Source organism: Pituophis catenifer, unplaced genomic scaffold, assembly GCF_029215685.1.
Source record: "Pituophis catenifer annectens isolate HBS135680 unplaced genomic scaffold, rPitCat1.0.hap2 SCAF_3, whole genome shotgun sequence".
In the NCBI taxonomy this organism is placed as follows: Eukaryota; Metazoa; Chordata; class Lepidosauria; order Squamata; family Colubridae; genus Pituophis; species Pituophis catenifer.
Window position 1 is genome coordinate 50,039,742 of NW_027256883.1, and position 26,147 is coordinate 50,065,888.

The 26,147-nt window shown below is 34.2% G+C and overlaps 1 protein-coding gene across 2 annotated transcripts in view; it reads left to right on the forward strand.

Annotated features, from left to right (window-relative positions):
* Nucleotides 1-26,147, forward strand: part of ROCK1 (Rho associated coiled-coil containing protein kinase 1) — an 87,088-nt gene that overhangs the window by 51,537 nt on the left and 9,404 nt on the right. For both annotated transcript variants that reach the window (XM_070940596.1, XM_070940597.1), the window contains exons 16-31: nt 1,105-1,351; nt 4,307-4,413; nt 5,816-5,966; nt 7,643-7,803; nt 9,365-9,549; nt 9,834-9,903; nt 12,244-12,338; nt 13,197-13,362; nt 15,789-15,882; nt 17,302-17,390; nt 19,176-19,364; nt 21,751-21,916; nt 22,842-22,912; nt 23,433-23,521; nt 25,213-25,291; nt 25,417-25,678. In XM_070940596.1, the coding sequence (XP_070796697.1) occupies nt 1,105-1,351; nt 4,307-4,413; nt 5,816-5,966; nt 7,643-7,803; nt 9,365-9,549; nt 9,834-9,903; nt 12,244-12,338; nt 13,197-13,362; nt 15,789-15,882; nt 17,302-17,390; nt 19,176-19,364; nt 21,751-21,916; nt 22,842-22,912; nt 23,433-23,521; nt 25,213-25,291; nt 25,417-25,678 (2,221 nt within the window). The remainder of the gene's footprint in view (nt 1-1,104; nt 1,352-4,306; nt 4,414-5,815; nt 5,967-7,642; nt 7,804-9,364; nt 9,550-9,833; nt 9,904-12,243; nt 12,339-13,196; nt 13,363-15,788; nt 15,883-17,301; nt 17,391-19,175; nt 19,365-21,750; nt 21,917-22,841; nt 22,913-23,432; nt 23,522-25,212; nt 25,292-25,416; nt 25,679-26,147) is intronic.

Consider the following 26,147-nt stretch of genomic DNA (forward strand, 5'->3'; position numbering starts at 1 on the left):
ACAACTTGTCAAACTGAGCAATCAGGGAGAAAGGCCTTAGTAAGAGAGGTGACCAAGAACCCGATGGGCTGAGCTCCAGAGATCTTATGATTGGATAGAGTTCCAGAAGAACAACCATCACTGCACCCCTCCACTAATCTGGGCTTTATGGCAGAGTGCCTAGATGGAATCCTCTCCTCAGTGCAAACACATGAAAACCCAGTTGGAGTTTTCAAAAAAGCACCTGAAGGACTCATGCTGTGAGGAACAAGATTCTCTGGTCTGATGAAACCAGGATTGAACTGTTTGGCCTCAGTTGTAAACATTATGTCTGGAAGAAACCAGGCACCACTCATCACCTGCCCAATATCATCCTAACTGTGAATCATGGTGATGGGAACATCATGCTGTGGGGGTGTTTTTCAGCAGTAGGGATTGGGAGACAGGTCAGGGTTGAAAGAAAGCTGACGGGAGCAAAGTACAGGGATATCCTCAATGAAAGCCTGTTCCACAGTGCTCAGGAACTGAGACTGGGCCAAAGGTTCACTTTCCAACATGACAATGATCAATCAAGATAACACAGTCAAGATAGGAGTGGCTTAGGGACAACTTTGTGAATGTCCTAGGGTTGGCCTAGCCAGAACCCTGACTTGAACCCTATTGAACATCTCTGGAAGAACCTGAAAGTCGCCACCATCCAATCTGGTGAGATTGAGATTGAGAGGATTTGCAAGGAAGAATGGCAGAAAATCTCCTAATCCAGGTGTGCCAAGCTTGTTGCAACATACTTGAAAAGACTCGAGGTTGTAATTGCTGCCAAAGACGCTTCAACAAAGTACCAAGTGAAGGGTCTGAATACTTATGCTAATGTTTAAGTTTTTTATTTTTAATAAAATTATAAACATTTCACTTTGTCATTATAGAGTAGCGAGTGTAAATTAATGAGAAAAAAATGATTTTCAACAACTATAGAATCAGGCTGAAGCATAACAATTAACAAAAGTGAAAGAGGTCTGAATACATTCTGAAGGCACTGTAACTAAATCTCTTTTTTTAGGGTAAATATGAGCCATGCTCATTTTAGACTAACCTCTATTTTTTTTCCTAACTCCATTGCTCATACAGCTTGAAGAGGCCAATGATTTGCTGAGAACAGAGTCAGATACTGCAGCAAGATTAAGGAAAAGTCATACAGAAATGAGCAAGTCAATAAGTCAATTTGAATCATTAAATAGGGAATTGCAGGAAAGATGCAGAATTCTGGAAAACACAAAATTACAGGTGGAAAAGGATTATTTCCAGCTACAAGGAGCACTGGAAGTAGAACGAAGAGATAGGAGTCATGGATCAGAAATTATTGGAGAGCTACAAGGTAATAATTTTACCATAGTGTAATTATAAAATGTAAAGTTTTTTTTCTCTGATAGCTTGAAATATAAATAACAATTTCAGACTGAGTTACGTTTATGAATGGTGAAAGCTAAATAAATATAAATGCTCTTATACAAGTGTAAAGACTGCATATGTTATGTAAAACTAAGAATTTGTAGTAGCTGTTTTTTTTTTGCAGAATTTCAATACATAATGGACAAATAATATGATCTCATTCTTTGTTTTCATATCTGGAAAATAAGATATTAATTAATTAATTAATTAATTAATTAATTAATTAATTAAATTTATATGCCATCTCACCATCAAAGGATTCTGGTCAGTTTACAATGACATAAATAACTATAAAACAACTGGGTTTAGGGTTAAAAACATAAAACATTGAGGATTGAATAGAAATAGCATTACTGTACAAAAGAATTTATCATGCCAATTATATGCATCCTATGTTACAGACATATTAGACATGAATTGTTGCAATAAGTTACAATATAGCAGCATAAAATAGAGAATCCAGTCTGGCCTTTGGATATGTGTAGAATGCATCCAAATGTCCCTATAGAGACAAAACTGAAAGAAAAGATATATGCTATTAGAACCATGTGGCTGTATCACTTGCAATTTGACTTTAGATTATATTATGGCCATCTAGAAGTACAGAAATCAACTGTACAACATAATAGAAAGTTGGAGGAGGAAAAGAGAAATTATTGTAATGTTTTTGTTTAAGAAATGAAAGTCTACTTCCCCAAAGAACTCTGTGATTAAGTTTTAAATCCCATGGGAAAAAAAATCAAACAAAAATGGTACTATTTATTTTTTTATAGCTCCCTATAATAATATGAAAAATTGTACTTGAGTTTAACATAATATATTGTTCTTTACTCATTTATTTTTTGGAACAAACTCAGACTCAACCCATCCAAGACCGAGTGACTGTGGCTTCCGTTCGTCCCGATATAGTCAGTTGGCGCCATCTCTGACTATTGGGGGCGAGTCGTTGGCCCCCACAGATGGGGTTCGCAACTTGGGCATCCTCCTGGACTCACGGCTGTCTTTTGAAGAGCATATGACGGCCGTAGCCAGGAGGACTTTTTATTAGGTTCGCCTGATTCGCCAGTTGCATCCTTTTCTGGATCGGGACTCGTTACGCACGGTCACTCACGCCCTTGTCACCTCACGCCTGGATTATTGTAATGCTCTCTACATGGGGCTCCCCTTGAGAAGCACCCGAAGGCTCCAACTGGTCCAGAATGCGGCCGCACGGGTGGTAATGGGAGCAATGTGGCGCTCTCATGTAACCCCCCTCCTGCGCGAGCTGCACTGGCTCCCAGTGGTCTTCCGGGTGCGCTTCAAGGTTTTGGTTACTATCTTTAGAGCGCTCCATGGCTCAGGACCAGGGTACTTACGAGACCGCCTCCTGCCACCAATAGCCTCTCACCGACCAGTTCGCTCCCATAGAGAGGGACTCCTCAGGGTGCCGTCGGCCAAACAATGTCGACTGACGGCCCCCAGGGGGAGAGCCTTTTCTGTGGGGGCACCTACCATCTGGAACGGGCTTCCCCCAGAGTTACGAAACATCCAAGACTTACGCATATTCCGCCGAGCCCTGAAAACATTTCTATTCCAACAAGCTGGTCTGGCCTAACTCTCCCTTTTTAATTGGCTTTTAAACTGCCTTTTAAATTGGGTTTTAAACCTCTTTAGATAAATTTGGATGTTTTTAAATCTTTGAACCTAAATTACTTAATCTGTTTCTTAATAGTTTTTAACTTCTATATGTATTTGTATTTATTATGGCTGTTCACCGCCCTGAGTCCTTCGGGAGTAGGGCGGTATACAAATATGAAAAAAATAAAAATAAAAATAAATAAATATTTTTTTTTTTCAATAAGACAGTATTTTATCCTCCAGAGGACATCTTGGCCATGTTAACTTTAAAAAAAAATTAAAAGCACCTACCATTTTGCAAAACAAAACTATATCCCTTGCATTGTATTTAGTTACAAAAATCTTTGTGAATCCTCATGGGAAGGTAGAGAACATCCTTGAAACTATCTTAAAATATGTGCAGTAAAACTAGATAAAATATGTTTGTTTATGATTCTAAAGAGTTTCCACATCAGGCAGGTTATGAATGAGTCCACTGTCCCAATTTCAGATGTGTTTCTGGCTAGAAAAAAAAATGTAGCCTGAGCTTTCTTTGAAGCATTTCTGGCTTATATAGTTTGGGTTTTGAACATGCAAAATTGATTTATCTAAAGCTTTTATATTTTTGTACACTGCTTAGAATCCCACAATATAAAAAGAATGTTCAGAAAAAAAATGGTATTTCTACTAATAATGATCATAGTGTGAGAATAAATACTTTCTCTCTTATCCTGCCTTAACTACTCTTGGATCTTTTTATCTTGTACAAATAGTTAAGAAAATCTATTTTTGAACAGAACCTAAATCATAGAATTAAATCCTATGATTTCATTTTTCACAGATATTAAATATTCATCATAAATACTTTTTACTGAGGGTGAACAATAGATAGTGGGTTAAAATAGCTTTCTGAGGAATAGGTACTTAATGTCTTTCTAAAAAAACCTTTTACTTGTGCTACTCTACAAATGTGTTGGGAAATTTGTGAATGTAATCTATTTGCATCAATAAATATAAATTCTTCAAATTTATAAAGACTAGCATTATAAAGACTAGCAAATGTGAATATTCCATATCTGCCAATTTAATTAAATGTGGTCACTTAGACTTTCTTGCATACATTTCATTTTCAATAGTTATTTGCATATATGTGTACCCATATGAAAATATATGTTTACAAATTTTCAGTTTAATACTTTAATGAAAGTTGAGAGCATAGATGGTAAACAATTTTTGTCCATCTAAAGTCATAGATACAGTTAAATATATTTAATTAATTCTGTAGCTCGGATTACATCTTTACAAGAAGAAATCAAAGGTGTGAAAAATAATCTTGAGCGAGTAGAAGAAGAAAGAAAAAAGGCCCAAGACATGCTTAATCATTCTGAAAAGGTAAGGTAACTAAGTAATGAGGCACAAAGTCTTATGTATCTTGGAATAGAATTGTATATTTAGAATAAAAAAATATATCTGTGTATTTTTAGAACTAAAGGTAAATGTACATTTGAAAATATACAAATAGTAAAATTCAGTAAGGCAATGGAAGAAGGGAGAACCAGAAATCAATTTGAGACCTGCTGTTAAATTATAATTATTACTAAATGGTAAGCCATGCAACACTTTGGATTTGTGGGAAAGATAGTTGTAGTATATTGGAAATGGACATAGTACCCACTTGCACCTTATTGAAGCAAGTATGTCTGCAATTGTATAGTCCGAGAAAAGAGAGTAGCTGCCATAAAGTGTAACCACCCCTCTGAACTTCCGTTTTGGTTGGCAAAGTGCTGGGTGAGCCCACCCCTCCGAACCTCTGTTTTGGCTGGCAAAGTGCAGAGTGGAGCGGAATAGGCAGAAATATTCCAGAGCCTCTGCGGTTTTTCCTAAGGGTGAACAAAATATAAGAGTGGTGCAACATTCGTAGTTTCGGAACTAGTTCATAAACACTAGTTCATAAACTAGTTCATAAACACTAGGGGGCGCTTATCAGTTAACTTTGAACGTTTGCTAAGGGAACGCTTGTAACCCAGGGATTACCTATATTCTTTTTAAGTAACTCATACTACATTCAATTTAAAATCATGTTTTTCTTGACATACCTAAGTTTTGCTTTCATTTAAAGTGGGCAGAAGCAGGCTCTTACAGCCATTTTACTTCTTTTGGAAGGTGATCCTGAGCTATATTTTAGCTCGTTTATTCATAATTGACCCTACATCCTTACTTCTCTGCATCTGTTGAACAGACTGCACCATTTTTATTCAGATCTATTTCATCTTTCTTCTCTTAGTCTCACAGACATGCATTTTTTCCATTTTCTTTCATATTGTTTACCATTTATGCATCTTATATTTCAATTCATAGCTTTCCATATGACACAGTCATCACCCAGTGATCCTATACATATTGACCTCTTCTATCCACCGTGGCTTTTATTATTTAGCAATCTAGACAAATCTTATCTATTGCATCTGTGCCAAATGCAATATTACCTATTAACAGGATAATCCTGGTCCCTTTGACATATTTTAGTTAATATACTATAAGCAAAATCAACACATAATTTTACTCCAAGTACATTTCACTCTATGCATGCTAGAGTTTAAAAACTATCATTCAAATTAGTATATTATTGCCCATATCCCACAGGCATTTTACTGATACAGACTCAGGATCCAGTAGATTTGTATCAAATAAAAATGTATGTAGGAAGAAGAAAGGTACTGGAAAGTAATGATAAAATATGAATACTTGTCATATTTTGTATATCTTACACCATTTTATACAAAATATCTTGCAGGAGAAGAATAACTTAGAAATAGATCTAAACTACAAACTTAAAACGATACAACAACGTTTAGAGCAAGAAATAAATGAACATAACATAAACAAAGCTCGGTTAACTGACAAGCATCAGTCAATAGAAGAGGCCAAATCTGTTGCTATGTATGGTAAGTTCTTAAAGAATTAGCAAGAATTAATTTATATATTAATATATAATTAGTGTTTATATATTTCTCTCTTTAAATAATTGGTTGCATATTCCTTTCAAATCTGTGTAGTTTCCTTGGCAACCATCTAGTTTGCCACCACCTTCTTTTGGGATTTCCCCTCCCCCCTTCCCCCCCAATTCCCTATCTGGCCTGAAGACCTTTGGTTTTCTGATGATTTCCCATTAGAGCAGGGTTAACAAACTCGCGGCCCACAGGCCAGATGCATCATGTGCTGGCCCTGCCCAGTTTAGCGAAGGGGAAAATAGTCCTGATATGTCACATGATGCCGCTGTGACAATGTGAGTTTGACAGCCCTGCATTAGAGACTAAGCCAGGGGTGTCAAACTTGCGGCCTTCAGGCTGGATGTGTCATGAGCTGGCCACCCCCACCCCCGGTTTAACAAAAGGGAAAGTTGTGATACGTCATGTGACAACGTATCATCACGAGTTTGACATCCCTGGACTAAGCAGTCTAAGCTGCATACTTTTCTGGGCTTGCTGTAAATTTGGGAAATTTCTTTTAGGAAATGGGATACTGGGGGTGTCAAATTAACTTTCAGCATGATTCATCATAGTTCTGGAAATGCAGTAGATTTCTACAGAATATTAATCTACTATTGTAGGAAAGTCTCTTTTACCAGAAACGTGGCTTGGTGTAATGACATTGGGAGATGGAGCGAAGAGACGCTGCTTAGGGAATGATTAGATAAGAGAGGCCATAGCACGCATCTATATAATGGGCAGAGAAAGAAACTTGGAAAGGAACCTTACCTTCTCGGGATGTAAACGAGACAGCAGAAGATTTGTATTATCATTCTGACAAAATTTTGTTAATGTAGCCTTACAACAAAGTAGAGTTAAAGTGCCTGGTCATATTTTCTATTTGTCTACCTGGGAAAGCTGATCCCTGCTGAGATGTGGAGTAGTTATTTTCTGTTATTTAATATAAAAAAATCTAGGTACCAGTCTCTGTTTCTCATATCATTAATAAGTTAATGATATGAGATAATAACAAGAGAGAACAGCTGGCCATCATTCATGTATTATTTCACCGTATGTAATCTATATGAATTAGGTATATCATTATAGTACAGGTAACAATTCTAGGAGATTTTTACTCTAGATATTAATATAGCTATTCCAAATTCTTAATATTTTCTCTCACCTCTCAGTAGGATATCTGAAAGAGCTCATGAATACATTCTTTTTTGCTTTTCTAATGCACTTTAAGGTATTTCTCACTTAGCAATCACTTGTTCGGCAATTATTCAAAGTTAAGACGACTCTGAAAATGTTACAACTGGTCTTCAAAGTTATGGCTCTATTCCTGTAATCTACATGATCATAATTCGGGCGCTTGGTAACCAATGCACATTTATGACAGTTGTAGTATTCCATGGGCCACGATTGCCATTTGTGATCTTCACAGCCAGCTTCCAACAAGCAAATTGGGAAGCTGGCAGAAAATCTGTAGTTAAGTGACATCACATTTAATGATCCACAGTTATTTGCTTAACAATTGAGCCAGAAATGAATTGATATTGTGACTTAGGCTTAGCGACACATTGGTACTAAATGCAGTAAGTGAGGACTACCTATATTTAGTTTTTGTTGTCTGTCTTTTCCCCTCATAGAAATTGAAAAAAAGGTAAAGGAAGAACGAGCAGCAAGAGAGAAGGCAGAAAATAGAATAGTTCAGATTGAAAAACAATGTTCCATGTTAGACTTTGATCTGAAGCAATCACAACAGAAGATTGAGCACCTTACTGAACAGAAAGAGAGACTGGAAGATGATGTAAGACAGTAATTTCTATACTCATGTGAACATTCCTTTTATGCGTACATGAAAAATTACCTTATTTCTATGAACCCAAAAATCTCTGTAGCTTCAAATCCACCACAAAATTAATTTCACAAATTATTTATTTATAAACTTCCCCACACCTAGGGCTCTGGGCATGATATTCTAAAATCTTTCCTGAATCTTAATTAAGCAGTTTTAAATAGAATTGGAAGGCCATTGACAGGTATATGAGACTTCTTATGAAACTACTTGAACCTTTGTTTTGATACATTGTGAAAAAAATAGAAACATTAAAACTTTTTTTAATAATAAGTTCTACATTAACTTTATCATACTGTAAATAACTATCCCACCCAAATCTCAAATTTTGTTCTATTTCTGATAACCTTCTCTTTCTCAGCGTTGGCGCAGTGGTTAGAATGCAGTATTGCAGGCTAACTCTACTCAACTGCCAGGAGTTTGATCCTGAGCAGCTCAAAATTGACTCAGCCATCCATCCTTCCAAGATCTGTAAAATGAGAATCCAGATTGCTGATCCTTGAGCTGGTCAGGATCTTGGCAGTCAGCAGAATTAGCATGCAATATGCATTCTAACCAGTGCACCACTATGGCTCTTACAGAATAGAGTTCATTGTAATTTGGAGGAGTTGTGAAAGTTCATCCAGAAAGTATTTGTTATAAAAAATGGTAATCCATCTGGTCTGTTTAATTTTCCTGGTTAATCAGATGCGTTGTTTTCATACTTCCTCCTTTATCTGGATCAGAGGAAGTTTGGCTTCAGGCATTAGCTTCTGGGCTCCAATCTCATCTGTGATGTTGTCTTCCCTGAAGACAAATAGAACTAAACTACCATTAATTTTCACCAGAAGTCTCAAAATATTAAAACTTTGGAACCTATTAAGGCAAGCCCTTGTTGCTGTATATTACATATTCATATAGAATAGAACTCAAAAGGACCACATAATTTTCAGATGTTGACCATTTCAGGCCAGAATTCCAGATGTCTGAAGGCAAAATGCCTTTAAAATTTATTTTTAAGCATATTTTGATTGAGATAATTTAATGCAAAGAAAAAAATGCCATAAGTATTGTTTTTGATCTCAGATATATATGCAGCAATCCAAAGCTTAAAATAATGTTTCGGAATAGGCATGGATTGTGCCTGCCAGCAACTTTTTAAAAATACTACCATCTTTTCCTGGGCTCACATGGTAGCCATGGAAGAAAATACATGCTTAAGTTAAGGGAGTGCCAGAAGGATACTACAAGGTGCTTCAAAGTAGTTTTAAGTGTTAGCACCTCCTTAATTCAAATATATATTTTCCTGGAATTGTACATTTACAGTGTTAACCCAGGAACCCAGTTGTTAACTCCGACACCTGCTTCAAAACCCTTTTCACTTCAGATTCAAATGCTGCCCATCCTTATATAAGTGAATTTAATATAAGGAGTAGAAGTTTGTTAATAATTAAAACATTTTCATTCTTGGCCTGAAATTGGATAATGCCAAAATAAGTATGTAGAAATAAATACATTTTTATTGTGTTTTTAGGTTAAGAATCTGACACATCAATTGGAACACGAGATAAATAAAAGAGTGATGACACAGAATGAACTGAAGATGCATGCTATAGAAGCAGATAGTTTAAAGAGTTCTGAGAAACAGCTAAAACAGGAGATCAATGCATTGTTGGAAGCAAAACGATTAGCAGAATTTGAGTTGGCTCAGCTGGCTAAGTAAATTACATTTTTTATTATCAAAAAGAACTATATTGTAAAGGACTGCTTTTAGTAATGTGGTTTGTGCTATGTTTTATTGACGTTTGACTTCACTATTTATAATTATGCAAATATCTCATGTAAACTATCCATGAAAAACAAATGGCATAAATATTTTAAACTTGTAGACTTCTTAAGTTGCCTGTGTTCTATTCAAATAATACTTTTATTACTTGATCTACTGAACACCTAATGACTAAGAGTTCAGAATAGAAATTCCTTTACTTTTTTTTCCCTCAAAGGCAATACAGAGGGAACGAAGGCCAAATGCGTGAACTACAAGATCAGCTAGAAGCTGAACAATATTTTTCTGTAAGTGTTCTTTATATTGCACAAGCATTTAATTATGTTATGTACAATTTGCATTAATCTATTAATAATGACCTTCACTTTTAGATAATGGGAAAAGTAATAAATGGGGTAGGAAGAACAAACACAGCTGTTTTTTAATTACTGTTTGACATTAACTTTTTTGTCTGTTGTCAAGCAAAAAAAAAATGGTAAAATTCATTTTTTTTCCAGTCTTTTAACCATTCTGGACTTGCCCTTGTTGACATTTTGGACACATGTATTAGATTAGGCTCAATAGTATACCTGGCTTGACTTTCTGTGCCTAAAACCCCACCTTGCTATATTGGCACCTGTATTTTAGATTTCCAATGTCTCTCTTTCAAGAGACAGGTTTGTTTAAAGAATTGCTGTAATAAATCATTTTTTTCACTAAATATCCAAGAAATGACTTTTATAAATGCCTTCTTCCACTTTCATTATTATTTTTAAACAACTGGCACTCTCAAGAGAAAGGCTTATTGTGATTGATTAGCTTATGTCTGGCCTATATATCCCAAAAAATCTCCTTAAAAACTCTTCTGAAAATAGAAAATCAGTGCACTAGACAAAGTAGTGAAAAAAGAATCTTATTGTATAGTGTTTTTTTCTTTTTTGGTTTTGTAGAATTTTGATTGTAGAAAAAACAAAATTAGCATTCCCATCAGTGGCTTAAATTGTACATTACATTGCATTTCACTGCACAGAAATATAGCACAGATCTAAGAAGAAGCAGTCCCATAGTTCAACAACTACTATGCCCTGGCCTTGTTTATTATTTGAGATTGGCCTGATCTTTTTTAAATATATGAATGATATTCCCTTAAATGTATCTTGATGAGAGATAGAGAGTGAATTTGTAAAACTAACAGCATTTGCAGTTTATTCTGAAATCTTAATCTTGGTGTAAAAGCTACCCAATTATAAAGTAACTATTCAGCTCTTACTTTATAATAAAAAGAGCCCAAACCGATTAACATATTTATATTAAATCATTGCAATATTTTAATGTGTTAACCCTTCTATATGTCATTTAAATCACAATGCTTTTTTTAAAAAAATCCAATTTGGGAAGGACAGAAAGAAGGCCTAATTAGAAAAGACATTCTATAGATCTTGTTCTTATTTTTTGCTTGACAGCATTGATTAAAACTTCATTAAGGGGTGAAGGAAATATTCAATCCGGCCTTTCCAAATGGAAAGAATTTCTTTTATATCTCTTAGGTATGGAAAACTGTAACAGAGTTTTTGTTTCATCCCACATCTTCAAGCAGGTATAACTGTTTTCAAGCTAGCACTCGTGAATCTCAGATTGACTTAACCGTTATTTTATTCATCTAGATCATTTTCTCCCCCCCCCCACTATAAATGGTTCTTGACTTACGACCACAATTGGGAAGAGAATTTCCATTGTAAGTTGTTGTGGTTGTAAATCAAATCCAGCCTATTACATGACAACTTTTATGTGATCATTAAGTGAATCTAACTTCCCAAATTGGCAAAAAAAAAATCATAAATCTTGTTTATATGAGAGCAGGATGCTACAGTTGGATGTAAATGTGAGCTGGTTGCAGAGGTGGGGCAACAGTTGTAAGTGCAAATATAGGTTTAAGTTGCTTTTTCATAACTTTGAACTGTCCTTAAATTAATTATTGTAAATTGAAGACTGTCTGTACTTGTTTGCTGTACAGGTAGTCCTTGATTTGCAATCACAATTGAGTCCCAAATTTTTGTTACTAAGCAAGACAGTTGTGAAGTGAATTTTGCCCCACTTTACGACCTTTCTTGCCACAGTTTTTAAGTGAATCTCTGCAGTTAAGATAGTAACACGGTTGTTAATTGATTTTGCTTGTCAGAAGGTCAGGATCACATGATCCAGGACACTACAGCCGTCATCAACACCCAGTTGCCAAGTGTCCATATTTTGATCATGTGATCATGGGGATGATGCAACGGTAGTAAGTGTGAAAAAATAGCCACTTTTTCAGTGCTGTTGTAACTTTGAATAGAACTATACGAATGATTGTGAGTTGAGAACTATCTGTACTAGACAGCATGAGAGGAAATACTCTGAGTAAAAATTACAGTTATCTCTTTGTTGCTGGCTTCATTGTACAATTTTTTAACCTCTTTCATTTTTTTCAAAAATGTTGTAAGCTCTTTGAGAGAGTGGTTGTAAAAACTTGATATAAATAATACACAAATATAGATTGAATAATACCGGTATGTAGCTCTTATCATCATCCCAAGTTTGACTAATAAATGGAAATCTCTGGATTGTAACAATGTCTAAATGATGATGGTGCCTTTTTAAAAAATTTCCAGACACTTTATAAAACTCAAGTTAAAGAACTCAAAGAAGAAATTGAGGAAAAAAATAAAGAAATGCAGAAAAAAATACAAGAACTACTAAATGAAAAGTAAGTCACTTTTATGGACAGTGTCCTTCCAAAATTGAGATACTCTAAGCAACATTGATATTGTTGATGGAATACGTATGTATATATGTATTTTTTACATTTTTGAACCACCCATCTCCCAGAAAGAGAAAAATTTTTTTTATCACTTGGAAACAAAAGGAATTTAAATATGATAATTTTGTGGATTGCTGCCTATATTTTAAGAGAAAAAAAGTTCTTAAAACAAAGGATGTCAAGTTAGCACATTTTCAAAACATTAGCTAGAACAAAACATTATCTTATTAAATATAAGTATCTTTTATAATTGGTTGTATTTTAAAATGTGTCTAAAAAGCAGCTTTGTTGGCTATGGAAATGTATGTACAGTATTCAGTGAAAAAAAAGTATAACGATGTTTGTACAAAAGTATGAGATGTTTGTTTGTTTGTTAGTCCCAGCAGAAATAGAAAATTCTGATAATTCAGTATGCAAGGATTTTTTTAATCTTACATATTTTTTCAGTAGCAATAATGATCTCCTCTGGAATCTGATAGGGATTGCAATTTATTCCTGTAATTGCCTTGAACTGAAACATAGTAGTTTGTATAATGTACAAGTCACTGGCCAGGAGCTAAACAATGCTGGGCTCACACCTTATCAATCTGAGTCAAACAATCTCCATTATGGCTTAGCATAATTATCATGATGGATTGTTCACAAATTATGTCTAAAACAAACCATGATCAAACCATCAAGGACTTTATAGCTAAATACGAAATTATATCCTAAGTTGAGCAACTACATTGCATTATTTCTAAAAGAGCAATGTAATATTTTGCATAATTAGTATTTTTAAAAAATAATAATTTTGTGTTGCAGAGAAGCTGTTGTTACACAGTTAGATCTGGCTGAAACAAAAGCTGAATCTGAACAATTAGCCCGAGCTCTCCTTGAAGAACAGTATTTTGAACTAACACAAGAGAGTAAGAAAGCAGCATCACGAAATAGACTAGAAATTACTGATAAGGACAATATTGTCAGTCGGGTAAGGTATATTTATATTTTTTGTATCATGAAGTTAGTTTATTATACTGTGAGAAAGAAATGTATCTTTAGTAATGTCACTACATACTGAGTGATTACTATGATGCATGCTTGTTTTTCTTACAAATCTTCAGTAGCATGATGGATGAATGCATATAGCTAAATAAGGATGAGGTTTCCTTTAATGAAATATGAAACATTTTCCGGCATTAGAAATCACAGAATTATAGGTTAGAAAAGATTTTGAAAATTTTCCAGCCATCTCCCTGTTCAGGGCAAGAATCTCATACCATTTTATATACATCCATCCATTGTTTGAAAACCTCCAGTGATGGAGTCTTAGTAACTACAGAAAGCAGACTATTCTACTGCTTAATAGTTCTTTTAAAGCCCAACATACCCAGTTTGTTTATAACTTTCTTCATAGAATGTTATCTCCAGGGCTCCATCTTTGTCTTCCCCCTATATCCCCCTATATTCTTGTATTTTGGCAACCAGAACTGGACACAATACCCAGGGGCAGTCTGACCAATGCAACATAGAGTGGAACTCTCACTTCCCATGAACTGGAGACTGTATCTCTGTTGATACTGCTTTAGATTCCATTAGCTCTTGAGGTGGCTGTAGCACATTGCTTGTTCATGCTTAATCAGTAGCTATCAAAGCATTTGGATCCTTCACACAAGTACTGGTGCTGAGATAGAAGGTATGGCCAATAATGCATCTGGTTTTCCCTGCTTAAAGTGCAGAAGTCTACATTGCTCACAACTAAACTGTTGTATGTTAAGTAGGGCCAGGTACAAGTCTATCATTTTCTACCTCAAACCTGTTTTCTCCCCACCAAGCTTCCTGTAATCTGCAAATTTAATGAGTATCCATTTGATCCCCTTATCTGTGTCAATTATGAAAATGTTAGAGCACTGGGTTTTGCTCTACAAATCATGAATAATGGCTTAGCAGAATTTGTAAACTGTTAGTGAGTTCATAGCTAAGTAAGAAATTGTCTCCCCAAGCTGAATATTACAATACATTGTACTATTTTCTAGTGTAGTGTTTAAAAAGTAGTTATGACTTGTGAGAAACTGTGTACACAGTTAGCTCTGGTTGAAACAAAATCTGATTTTAAACAGTTATCTTGTGCTTTCCTTGAAGAGTTGAATGTTGAATCTGAATACTCTACTAGATCACTTCCTCATACTGACATAAAACCATTTAGGACCCTAACTGGGTATGGTTTTTCAACTAGCTGCAAATTCATAGCTAGTGGCATCATCCATCCCACATTGTTTTGTTTCATTAAGCAGCTATGGCAAACTTGATCAAATCCTCTGTGAAGTATGAGCGTACTGTTTGATCTGTTAATCTATGCACTTTGTCAAAAGAAAAACATGTTTTCGTGTCCTGTTTTTAACAAACCCACAATGACTTTTCTAAGGGCTTGCAAACTGATCTTTTCTAGAATTTTCCCAGTTGCAATTTCAACATGATTGATCTGGGAGCTTATGGGGTTTGCCTTTTTTTCTTTTTGAAGTTTGATAGAAATTTATTGGTGCATTCATACATACATAAAGATTAGAGGCCTCTTGACTACGAAATAAGATACCCTGGGCAGCTTACAAATAAAAGAGAAAAACAAATGACCCAAAAGAGATCATGAGTGGTCTGAAGAAAAACACATCAGCCAAAAAAACCTCTCATCCAACAGGAGCTCAAGTATCATCTAATCCCAAAGGCTGGGAGAATGGCCAGGCCTTTAATAGGTTCCTGAACAAGATCAGGGTAGGAGCCATTCCAGATGTCATCAGCTCTTTTCCAATCTTTTGGCACTTACCTTGTACTCTTAACAGTTTTCAAAGATTACAGTCAGTGGTACTGAGATAAAATTTGCCAGTTTTTGACAGTTTAAGTCTGATTGGTCCCAAAGATTCAAGTTCATCTAAGCAGCTACTTGTTCTTTCACCCATTCTTTTCCTATTTTGACTTAGATTTCTGTTCTACTTCCCCAGCGAAGTTTCCAGCAACTTGGATTACTATTTTCGTCAGGTGTAAATAGGAATTAAATAATTCAATCTTTCTCTTTCCTTATCACCATATTGCCATTTTCTCCAATTGGTAAACCAACTATTTCTTTAATGTTCTTCCTGGACTCATATGACATCAGCTTGACTGTGCTAATACAGAATGTCATCTTAAATTTAGTATTGGTATTAATATATTTTTGCTAATATCTACATGGGTAAGAGAGATGTTTAAGCTAAGTCAAATTTAAAAATAGGTTATGGAAAGATAAATTGCCATTAGCCATATAGTTATGTCCATTTATTCTTTAATTCCATAATAGAATCAGTATACTTCTATAAAATTTCTATTTCTTTTCCTCAACAATTACTCAAATGCAGCTGTAGTTATTGTTTTATTTTCCTTTAGCTTGAAGAAACAAATAATACATTAACCAAAGATGTGGCCTTTCTAACGAAGGAGAATTCTGAGCTAAATGGAAATATTAAAAAACTTGAAGAAGGTATTTCATATTTTCAGTGACATTGTTTGGAAGAAGGCCAACACCTTTTTAATACTATCTTATACAGTAATAGAAATGGTCTTTCAACAGTGCAGCAGCAGAATATGGTTTGGTATTCTATAGATATTGCTTTATAGATTTGGGGGGGGGGGGATTTGGCCAAAAGATGAAATATTGTTGAACACAGAGAACTAATTCAGATATTTTAAGTGTGATTGTAGTTATACTCAAGAAGTCAGGGTTCGGTCTTTGTAAATTAGGAAAAATGTGAGATAACTTGAAAACACAATGAATTGTTGGAGTATATATATGAGTGATTATCAGAATGTATGAGAAAAGGTATAGGGGGTCTTGTTTAATTTTTTAAAGGTAAAAATAACATTTTAGGGAAGAAATTCATCAGCATTTTAAAATTTCTTTCAGAAAGTGCCTAGTGATTCAGGCAATACTTCTTAATGGGATGGACTCTCATGTTATATAATGGGGGGGGGGAGTGAAAGCAGATGCCTTATTAATTTACTGAATAGCTTGCATTAAACATTAGAATTATGTAAAATCATCTGTGGTTATTTGAAATGGGTGTCATCTTCACATCCACACATGCTCAAATCAGCAAAGGAATATTCTTGAAACAGTTTCACTAACCATTTTGAAGGTTTTGCATCTTCACACTTTGAATAGTGAGTTTAAAGGAGTATTACAAATGGTTGAGATAGCCCTTTTAAAAACAAACCCTCATAATTTGTATTTTTATTTTTCTTGTCTCATTATTTCCACTTTTACTTTGTTTTGTTTTATTAATTTCTAATGGTTTTGATTCCTTTGAGTTATTTTAATAGAAAATGAAATAAAGCTTCTTATAAACAGATTAGATCTCAAACAGAAAACAGAATTTAAGAGTCAATAAAATGATTTATTTTTTCATTGTTTGTCACATTGCATGCACATGCAATTTATACATAATTTTTGAAAACCAAGAATGGCAATACCTTAAGTTTATCAGCTTGGACATTGTGTCAGTTGATATACAGATCTTAATCAGCAAAGAAAGTGATTCTAGTTTTTTGATGAATTGCAAGTAATAATTACATAGTTTAGACATAACTCCAAACTGTAGTTCATTTGCTTTAAATACCATTTTTATGTTTCATGTATCGTACAAAACTAAACACATTACCATCACGGTTGCTAGGTTCACAAAACACAGTGAGTCAAACATTATATTAGGAATTAGCTTAATAAGTCAACCAAGCCTGCCTGTCTATTTAAAAGCTAAGCACTTTCCATCCTGTATAATTCTGGACTGAATATGTAGGGGCAGGACTCTGTTCTGTTTCTATTAAGATTTAACAAAAGAGAGAAAGTGCATGTGATACTAATGCAATAAAAACCCACAAATTCTTAATTTTTTTCAACAAGAGTATATATTGAAAAAAGAAGAGGAATTCAACATAATTAGAACACAGTATGAAAAAAATTTGAACAATGAAAGGACACTTAAAACACAGGTGAGTGTATTTTGGAAAGTTGATGGAGATGTCTATTTTAAAGGACAGCTATTTTAGGTTATTTATTAATTAATAAATTTATATGCAGCCCATCTTGCTATCCAAAGTGACTCTGGGTAACTTACAATAAATATATTACAAATATAAAAACTATTTAAAATTCCAAGAGTTAAACACAGGCTAACAAAAAAACTTAAGGACTCATGCAGAATGGGAGTGGGGCATTCTCTTATCACTACACCAACTACTGCCAGCCTAGTGCACCTCTATTGGGGTCCTAAGTAACAAGCCAGGTTTTAAGGCTCTTCGAGGAGGCCAAAAGAGTGGGGGCGAATCTCACCTCCAGCCCCAGAACGCAGGACCATAATAGAACAGGCTTTTCTCCTGGACTCTGCCAGCCTTGGTTCATGAAATCTGCAGCAGGCCCCTTCTGCCGGAATGAGTGGGGTAGGCTGATCCCATTGGAGCCAGACAGCTCCTCAGATATCCTGGGCCCATGCCATCAACACTTTGAATTGGACCTGGAAGCAGATTGACAACCAGAGCATCTCATGTAACACTGGTATTACATGTGCGACTATAGAGACCTCCTAAACAGTTCATGCTGCCAAATTCTGACTCAGTTGTAGCTTCCGAATATTCTTCAAGGGTAGTCCCATGCAGAGCCAATTGCAGTAATCAAAACAAGAGATGACCAGGGCATAAGTTACTAAGAGCATGTCCGCTAAAATATAGTGCTTTGGTTCTTCATAAAGAATTTTGTTTTTCTGAATTTTAATTCATAGAATAACAGAAAAAACCCTAAATATATTGGTCAGCCTTAGGGAACCTACTACATTTTTTTTAATTGTGATTTCAGAAAATGAGTTTTGCCTTTTTAATGTATTTACAGCCTTCTCATAAGCATTTGCCATCATTCTCAATAATTAAGATACCTGTATAGAAATTTGTGACTCAAAATTAGTAATTAGATCAGTAATGAGTTGTCTTTCATACAGATACATTGTTTTCTGGGTAGTAATACATATGGTTTCTTTACATCAAAGTAAAACTGAGAAATGCTGTTGATAGTCAATGGTATCCGAGATAGTTCAATGGTTGGATGCAGTAAAAGGCAGATTACTACATTTATGAATATTTAGATGACAAACATTTAGAGACACTAATGCTTCCACAAGAGCCAATTTGTTGTAGTGGTTAATACACCAGGCTAAAAATTGGAAAATAGTTAATTCTAGTGATGTTTTAGGTAAAAAGCCAGCTAAATGATTTTGGTCCAATTATTTTCATCTCTAGGAAGAAGGCAGTGGCAAACTACTTCCAAAAATGTTGCCAAGAAAACTTAAGAGAGCTGCCTAGTATTCTCCAGGAATGAATACTGACTCAAAAGACACAAAAAAGTGCTTCCTTAGATAGCTCATGGTTATTCATATGAGTTAGAATAGAACACACTTAGGCCTATAAGTGTGTTCCAGATGGATGTGAGATTTATATTTGTTTAATAACTAAATTTATGTTGTGAAATGTTAACATTTGAAGTTGTTTTACAAAGTAAATGGTGAAACGGCTTCCAAGAGAAGATGTTAATTAACCCAAAGTAAAGCTATTGATTATCTGTTGTGTCTTTAATAGACTAAGCTGAGGATGTTCTTCATAAAATATTCAGGTGGAAAAATAATATTTATTGATATTTATTCTCTAGATAGAAATCTTCTGTACTTACTTTCCAAGGTTAATTTGTTTTAATATGTCTACTTTTATTTTCTCCTATTTAATATGCAATAGGCTGTCAACAAATTGGCTGAGATTATGAATCGAAAAGATTTTAAACTAGATAGGAAGAAAGTAAATATGCAAGATTTCAAGAAAAAAGAGAAGGAAAACCGAAAGTTGCAGTTGGAACTTAACCAGGAAAAGGAGAAATTTAATCATATGGTAATAAAATATCAAAAGGAGCTTAATGAAATGCAAGCGGTAAGACTTTTTAATATAATTATCAAATAGATTCACTCATCATATTCTCTTTGAAGCCCAAATTATATTTCAGATTTAAAAGATGTATAAAATTCAGTTTGTTCAAACATTGTGGTTAATTTTATTATTCACTGAAAGGGACAACATGTGAAAATATAACTTCTGGGTTAATGAATCTATTAAATATTGCAGAATGCCGCAGAGAGAGGAGAACAACCTGAAGGCTGAATATGTTATTGATTGGTGGGCCCCCATTGTTAAATCACTCTTAGGTTGATGTTACTGTAAATAAGATCTAAAAAGAGAAACAATTGGCATTTCCCCAGTACAGTGTTGCTGCTCATAGTCCTAATTTCTTATTTACAGGCTAATATGCTATTGGGGAAAAAAAGACATACAAGAAGAATTGGAACATTCTTCCTTATTGTACAGTCTTCCCCACAACAATTGCAGCAATAAGGGAGAGATGAGTAGTACCAACAGGAAAAGAACAGTGGCTATTCATTTCAGAAAAGGCAGTTTGATAAGGCAACACAAAAATTAAGCATAAGATAAATGTAGAACTTAACAACATTCCACCATTCCAGTGTCATTTCTCTTCTGTTGACAAATTAAAATAGCAAGCTAGATAATTACTCCAGACCTCTACTAATTACCATCTCTTGAATGATTTTCACTTTTTTTTTTGGATTACATTACATAATTTTCTTGTTTAACAATTCTTAAACCATCAATTTGCTTATGTCCATGTATTTGTTGTCCAGCAGATAATTTTTGTTTTCTTCCATTTGTTTGCCTCCATCTCATTGTTCCACTGTTGGACTATGTTTTTATCCTATCCGTCAATGTATTGACTCAACCACTTCTATCCTTTTTCTCTCTTTTTTGTAATCGATTGAAATACATGTTATCATATATTCAGAATAGAAGAAATACTATGCCCAAACTATTTGGAGTCTTTGATTCAGTAGAAGCCTCATACCTGATTCTACTTGAATTGGGTAATCTCTAAGGAATTCCAATTCTACACCAAGTAGAACTTTAAAGGTGACAATAAGCATTGTGAGCTGCATCTGGAAAGTATAAACTGTCAAAGTAGAGATGTCACATGGATAAACTTAAGCATGTACCCAACCAGATTTGGAGTTCAAGGAGAGCCCCTTGTACAATGTCATCAATACAGACATGATTTGATGAGAGGTACCATTATCAAAGTCTTTCATTCCTGGCATACAAAGTTAACTGTCAAGCCTTTGATGGTTATTATTTTCCAACCCTGACTTTCACTAAATCTTATTAAGATTTATTGAGAAGAAAGGGATTGAGTTATAAGAATTGTATCAATTAAACTGTTACCTGTATAAAAGCAGAATGTCCCGAAGTACATTATAGCAGATCTTTCTCTTAATTGTTTTCTAATTTCAATCCTATGGAAACTATTCAAATTATCCATAAGAGCATGCCATGTCCATCAATTTTCCTTGCTAAGTGAAGTCTGTCAACATCGCTGCATGGATGAAGGGCATGATTCATTGCCATTATTTTTCTGGTCTTCCTATCCAGGGATTTAGTTTTGCTTAATTCTAGTTCCATCCCATAACCAAGCTTGAATTCCAACTGAAAAGAGTCTAGATCAAATGTGTCTAGCACACAGACTGCATGCGGTCCTTGACAGCTAGTAATGTGGCCTCAGAAGATAAAAACAGTTTAAAGGAAGTTTGTTATTTATATACATTAATTATATTTATATTTTATGCATGGCCCAAAACAACTCCTCTTCACTCAGTGCGATCAAAACGAACAAAAGGTTGGACACCTTTTGTTTGCTAGATTATCTAGGATCTAGATAATCTTTTTAATCCAGGCCTTCTGTAGATAAAGCCCCATCACTCTCTCAGCTAACTTCCTTAAAAGGGAAGATTGGAAATAGGCCAGCTTCCACAATGGTTTCTTGAGGAGACAGTGTACACTTTAAGGTCCCTTCGTTCAAGATAACTTTCACTAAGCGGATGAGACATACATCTAATCAATATGTGATAGAGCTAACATTGTGAGAAACTTTCCACCCTCAGGATCCACAAGCTCAAATTAACCCCAGTTAATTTCACATGATAATTTTTTGTCATCTCTGCCGACTCTGGGCTTAGTCAGCCAATATCTGAATATGAGCAGTGTTATCCTCCAGATATATGCAAACTTGTCCTAGAAGTTCATTTTCCCACCTAATATTTCCCAGCAGGGACGAAAAAAGCCTTAAACAATAGCTCTACAGCTCTCCATGAAACTGATATAAGTGAAAATTTGTTTATGAATATTGACTTTACTATTAATTATCAGTTGAATAAGTATTAGAAGAATGGTTTATCCCAATTTCTGTTGAATACAGCAACTGGCGGAAGAGTCCACATACAGGAATGAACTTCAGATGCAGCTGGACAGTAAAGAGAGTGATATAGAACAGTTGCGTAGTAAAATTTTAGACTTGCAGCAGGGCATGGACTCTACTAGTGTTGCCAGCCTTCAGGCTGATGAAACAGATGGAAGTGTTACAGGTAAGAGAATAACTCTTCGTAATTCTCCATCATGTTATACCAAAAATACTATCCTGTTTAGATAAGATGTCAACTTTTAAATATTAGTTTTTCTCTATTTATATTTTATACATTTGAATGGTAAACAAAAATAGATTTTATCATCACAAGGATATATGAATTTTTATGTTTACATTAGTATTTTGGACAAACACATACACCTAATAATTATTCTTGGTATCCAGCTTATCACATTCATATCACAGAGCCCTTAGTTCAAAAATAGTAACTTGAATTTGGATATATTGTATGTTTTGATTTTTTTTATTTGAGAATCGAGAATTTCATCAGCTAATACTTAATTTTTAATTAAGCTTCACATCATAAACTTGTTCTTTCATTTTATCATTCTCTTGTCATTTAAAATTGAATAAATTGCTTTTCTCTTATTCTTTATATCTAGCTGATTCTTCCCACATTCCTTATTTATTTCTCTTCTGTTCTTAACTTCTGTGAGTAATGGGACAAATGGGGACTTCTTGCTTGCTCTTTTGCACTTTCATTGTGGCTTTCAATTACTATATATTTATGCAAAATATTTAATTGCTCCCACTCTATTATGAAATTAGGAATATAGTTTTTGTAAAACATCTTTATGCTGAAACAGTTGCCCATTGAGATCCTGTCAACTAAGTTAAAACATATCCATTGAAAGTGTTGGATGTAAGTTTTATAACATCTTTGCAGGTTTTGCGATAGTGCCATGGTAAATGAATTTGTGACTAGGCATGAAAAAAGCTTCAATCCTTGTTCTTGTTTAGCTAAGCTTTCTTGTTGCTATTTTATTAGTCTGTTTGATCATTGCTAATGGCTGCATGAAAGCAAATCCTTCATTATAATTCTCTGTGAATAAAATGTTAACCAGTATATATTGGTTTTTATACAGAATCAAGAATAGAGGGCTGGCTTTCAATACCAAACAAAGGGAATATTAAACGTTATGGGTGGAAGAAGCAGGTACACATTGACTTGCCTTTTATAAGCCAAACCAAGTACTGATTTTTGACTTGAATTAAGATAAAGAAAAATATGTGTTTACAATGGGAATTAATAAATTCAAATTCAGATAGGAAATGTTACAATTGAAGTAAAGAAAAACGAGAAATTATTATATGAAATCTAGCAGCAGTCTGCTGCTAAAATAATTTTATCTACAGTTTATATTTAAATATTTTTATAATTTATATTTATCATACCATGCAGAACATGAAATTATTTAACCCAGATATGAAAATATTTTGATACTAATGTATTAAAAGTGTTACCAAAAGTGTAATATGACTAAATTATTTCATATTATATTATATTTGTATTTGCCTTTCATTATAATATGCAGGTGGTTAGTTTAAGTTTCTATGGATGTTCATATTACCAGACCTCACACCTTCTGTTTGCAGAAAAAATTATATGACTTTTATCACAAGCAAGCATAACATAGGCACTGATAGCATCTTTTCTTTTCCCTTTTTCCCCCCAGTATGTTGTGGTCAGCAGCAGGAAGATTCTATTTTATAATGATGAACAGGATAAAGAACAATCTAACCCATGTATGGTATTGGATATAGAGTACGTTTCCCTAATATCAATTTGAAATATAACTGAAATAATTTTGAAGTCTAAAAAGACTGTAGGTGTAATATTCCTAATAATTTTCCAAATATTGCCTCTAAACATTATCTCTTAACCTTTTTTTGGATTCTGTATAATATTTGTTTCCACATTGTAACAAGATTGTTACTCTTGTTAATCTTGTAATTTATACTTGATTATTTTTGGTTGTATAAACAACTTGAGTCAACTCTTAGGGACTCAACTCTTGAGTCAACTCTTAGGGATTCAAGGTGCTGGTGATTACCTATAAGGCCCTACATGGCTTAGGCCCGGGATATTTGGGGGACCATCTGCAGCCAGCAACAGCTTCCCATCGCCCCGTGCATTCCCAGGGGCCTCCTCAGGGTGCCATCGGCCAGACAGTGTCGGCTGGCGACCCCCAGGGGGAGGGCTTTCTCTGTGGGCGCACCTACCCTTTGGAATCAACTGCCCCTGGAGCTCCGGATGGCCCCCAACCTCCGCTCTTTCTGCCGCGACCTGAAAACATGGCTGTTTTGTTTGGCCGGCCTCGACTGATGGGGTTTTAATTCTAATTTAATTTTAACTTGTTAGTCTTCATTGTACTTTTAACGGTTAAATTATGAGATTTGGATTTAATTTTTTAACTTTTTATTAGATGTTTCTTAACTGTTGTGAGCCGCCCTGAGTCCATTTGGAGATAGGGCGGCATATAAATCTCATTAATAAATAAATAAATATAGTTAGATTTTCTCATGGTTTATATTTCTTGAGCAGAAATAGTGTTTTTAGAAGATGACAGAATATTCTTTTTATAGTATTTTGTGAACAATGAGTAATATAAATAGGTATAAATACATGTAAGTATTTAAGGGTGTATGTGTATATATTATATTATTATATTATATTATATTATATTATATTATATTATATTATATTATATTATATTATATTATATTATATTATATTATATGTATATAAATATATATTAAGGGTGTGTGTGTATATATATATATGTATGTGTGTATGTATATATGTGTGTGTATGTGTGTGTGTGTGTATATATATATATAATGTTCATAAACTTGTAATTGTGAGGTGCAGAAATATAGAGCTTATACAATATCGAATTTATGATTAAAATTTAACTGGTTGTCACAGAAATTATATTGACATTGTAGACATGTCACCAAATGCATTTTATCCAATATCCACTCTACTCTGTTACCAAAATCAGATTGATCATTATTATTGGAATTCTTTTGTTTTAAGAATTCTGTTTGTTTATTTTTTAATAGTCTAGATTTTGTAAAAATCTTCTAAAATTAAAAACTTCAGCTGTATATTTTACTTTAATGCAATATGGTGGGCCACTGCAATTATAATATATATGTTCACAAAATAAATTGTTCAAGAATATAGATTACATAAAGATGTTTACATTCATCACTATAAAAATTTCATTGGCATTCTTTTTCTGGTATTCTAATAGTTATGTATTTTTTTTCATTTATGAATACTATGTGTTGATCAAGCAGTGTGTTGCATGGCATCACCTATTTTTGCAAGGAATATCACATATTAATATGGAATATTAACATTAAATAGTCAATGTTATATTATTAAACTAAATGTTAAATTTGCCTTATACTGAGAATTATTATTAACACTATGTAATTTCATTTTAGTAAATTGTTCCACGTTAGACCAGTTACACAGGGTGATGTTTATAGAGCCGAAACTGAAGAAATACCCAAAATATTCCAGGTAAAGCGTTTGCGTATTTGTTTTTAAATATTTGTTACTGTTTGTTCATTTAGTTAATATGTATTTATATACCCAAGGACTGACACAAACCTTTACATTTTTTTGTTTTGTTTTGCTTTACTCAGATCTTATATGCCAATGAGGGAGAGTGTAGAAAAGACTTGGAAGTAGAACCAGTGCAGCCAGCAGAGAAGACAAATTTTCTGCATCATAAAGGGCATGAATTTGTCCCAACTTTATACCATTTTCCAGCCAATTGTGAGGCTTGTGCCAAGCCTCTATGGCATGTATTTAAGCCACCCCCTGCAGTGGAATGTCGGCGATGCCATGTTAAATGCCACAAAGATCACTTGGATAAAAAAGAAGAATTAATAGCACCATGTAAAGGTATGGCATGATATGATTGTTTTTAACTATTGTTCAATGTGCTTCTAACAGTTTCAATACAAGGTATACATATATGAAGTTCTTGCTGAAATTGTTGACCTAAATCCTGATTAATTTGCTTAATTTGGCTGGAATCTAGTGTGTGTGTGTGTGTGTGTGTGTGTGTGTGTGTGTGTGTGTGTGTGTATGTCTATATAAATCTAATTGAGATAAATCTAATTCAGATAGTGTGCTGTTTGTTTGGATCCAACCCAATTTTTACTTTGCCCCATTTAGATTCCTAAAATCACCTCATATTTCATCTTGGGAACAAATATGTGCAGATTTGGAATATGCATTAAAAGTTAATTGTTGCCTTTAAGGCTGCTATTGTAAATATAGTTACAAGTCCATGAATGTAGTTCAGGGTAATTTGAAATAGACAACCAAACAATTCTTAGAATGAATTAATCTATCTAGAGTCCTCTTG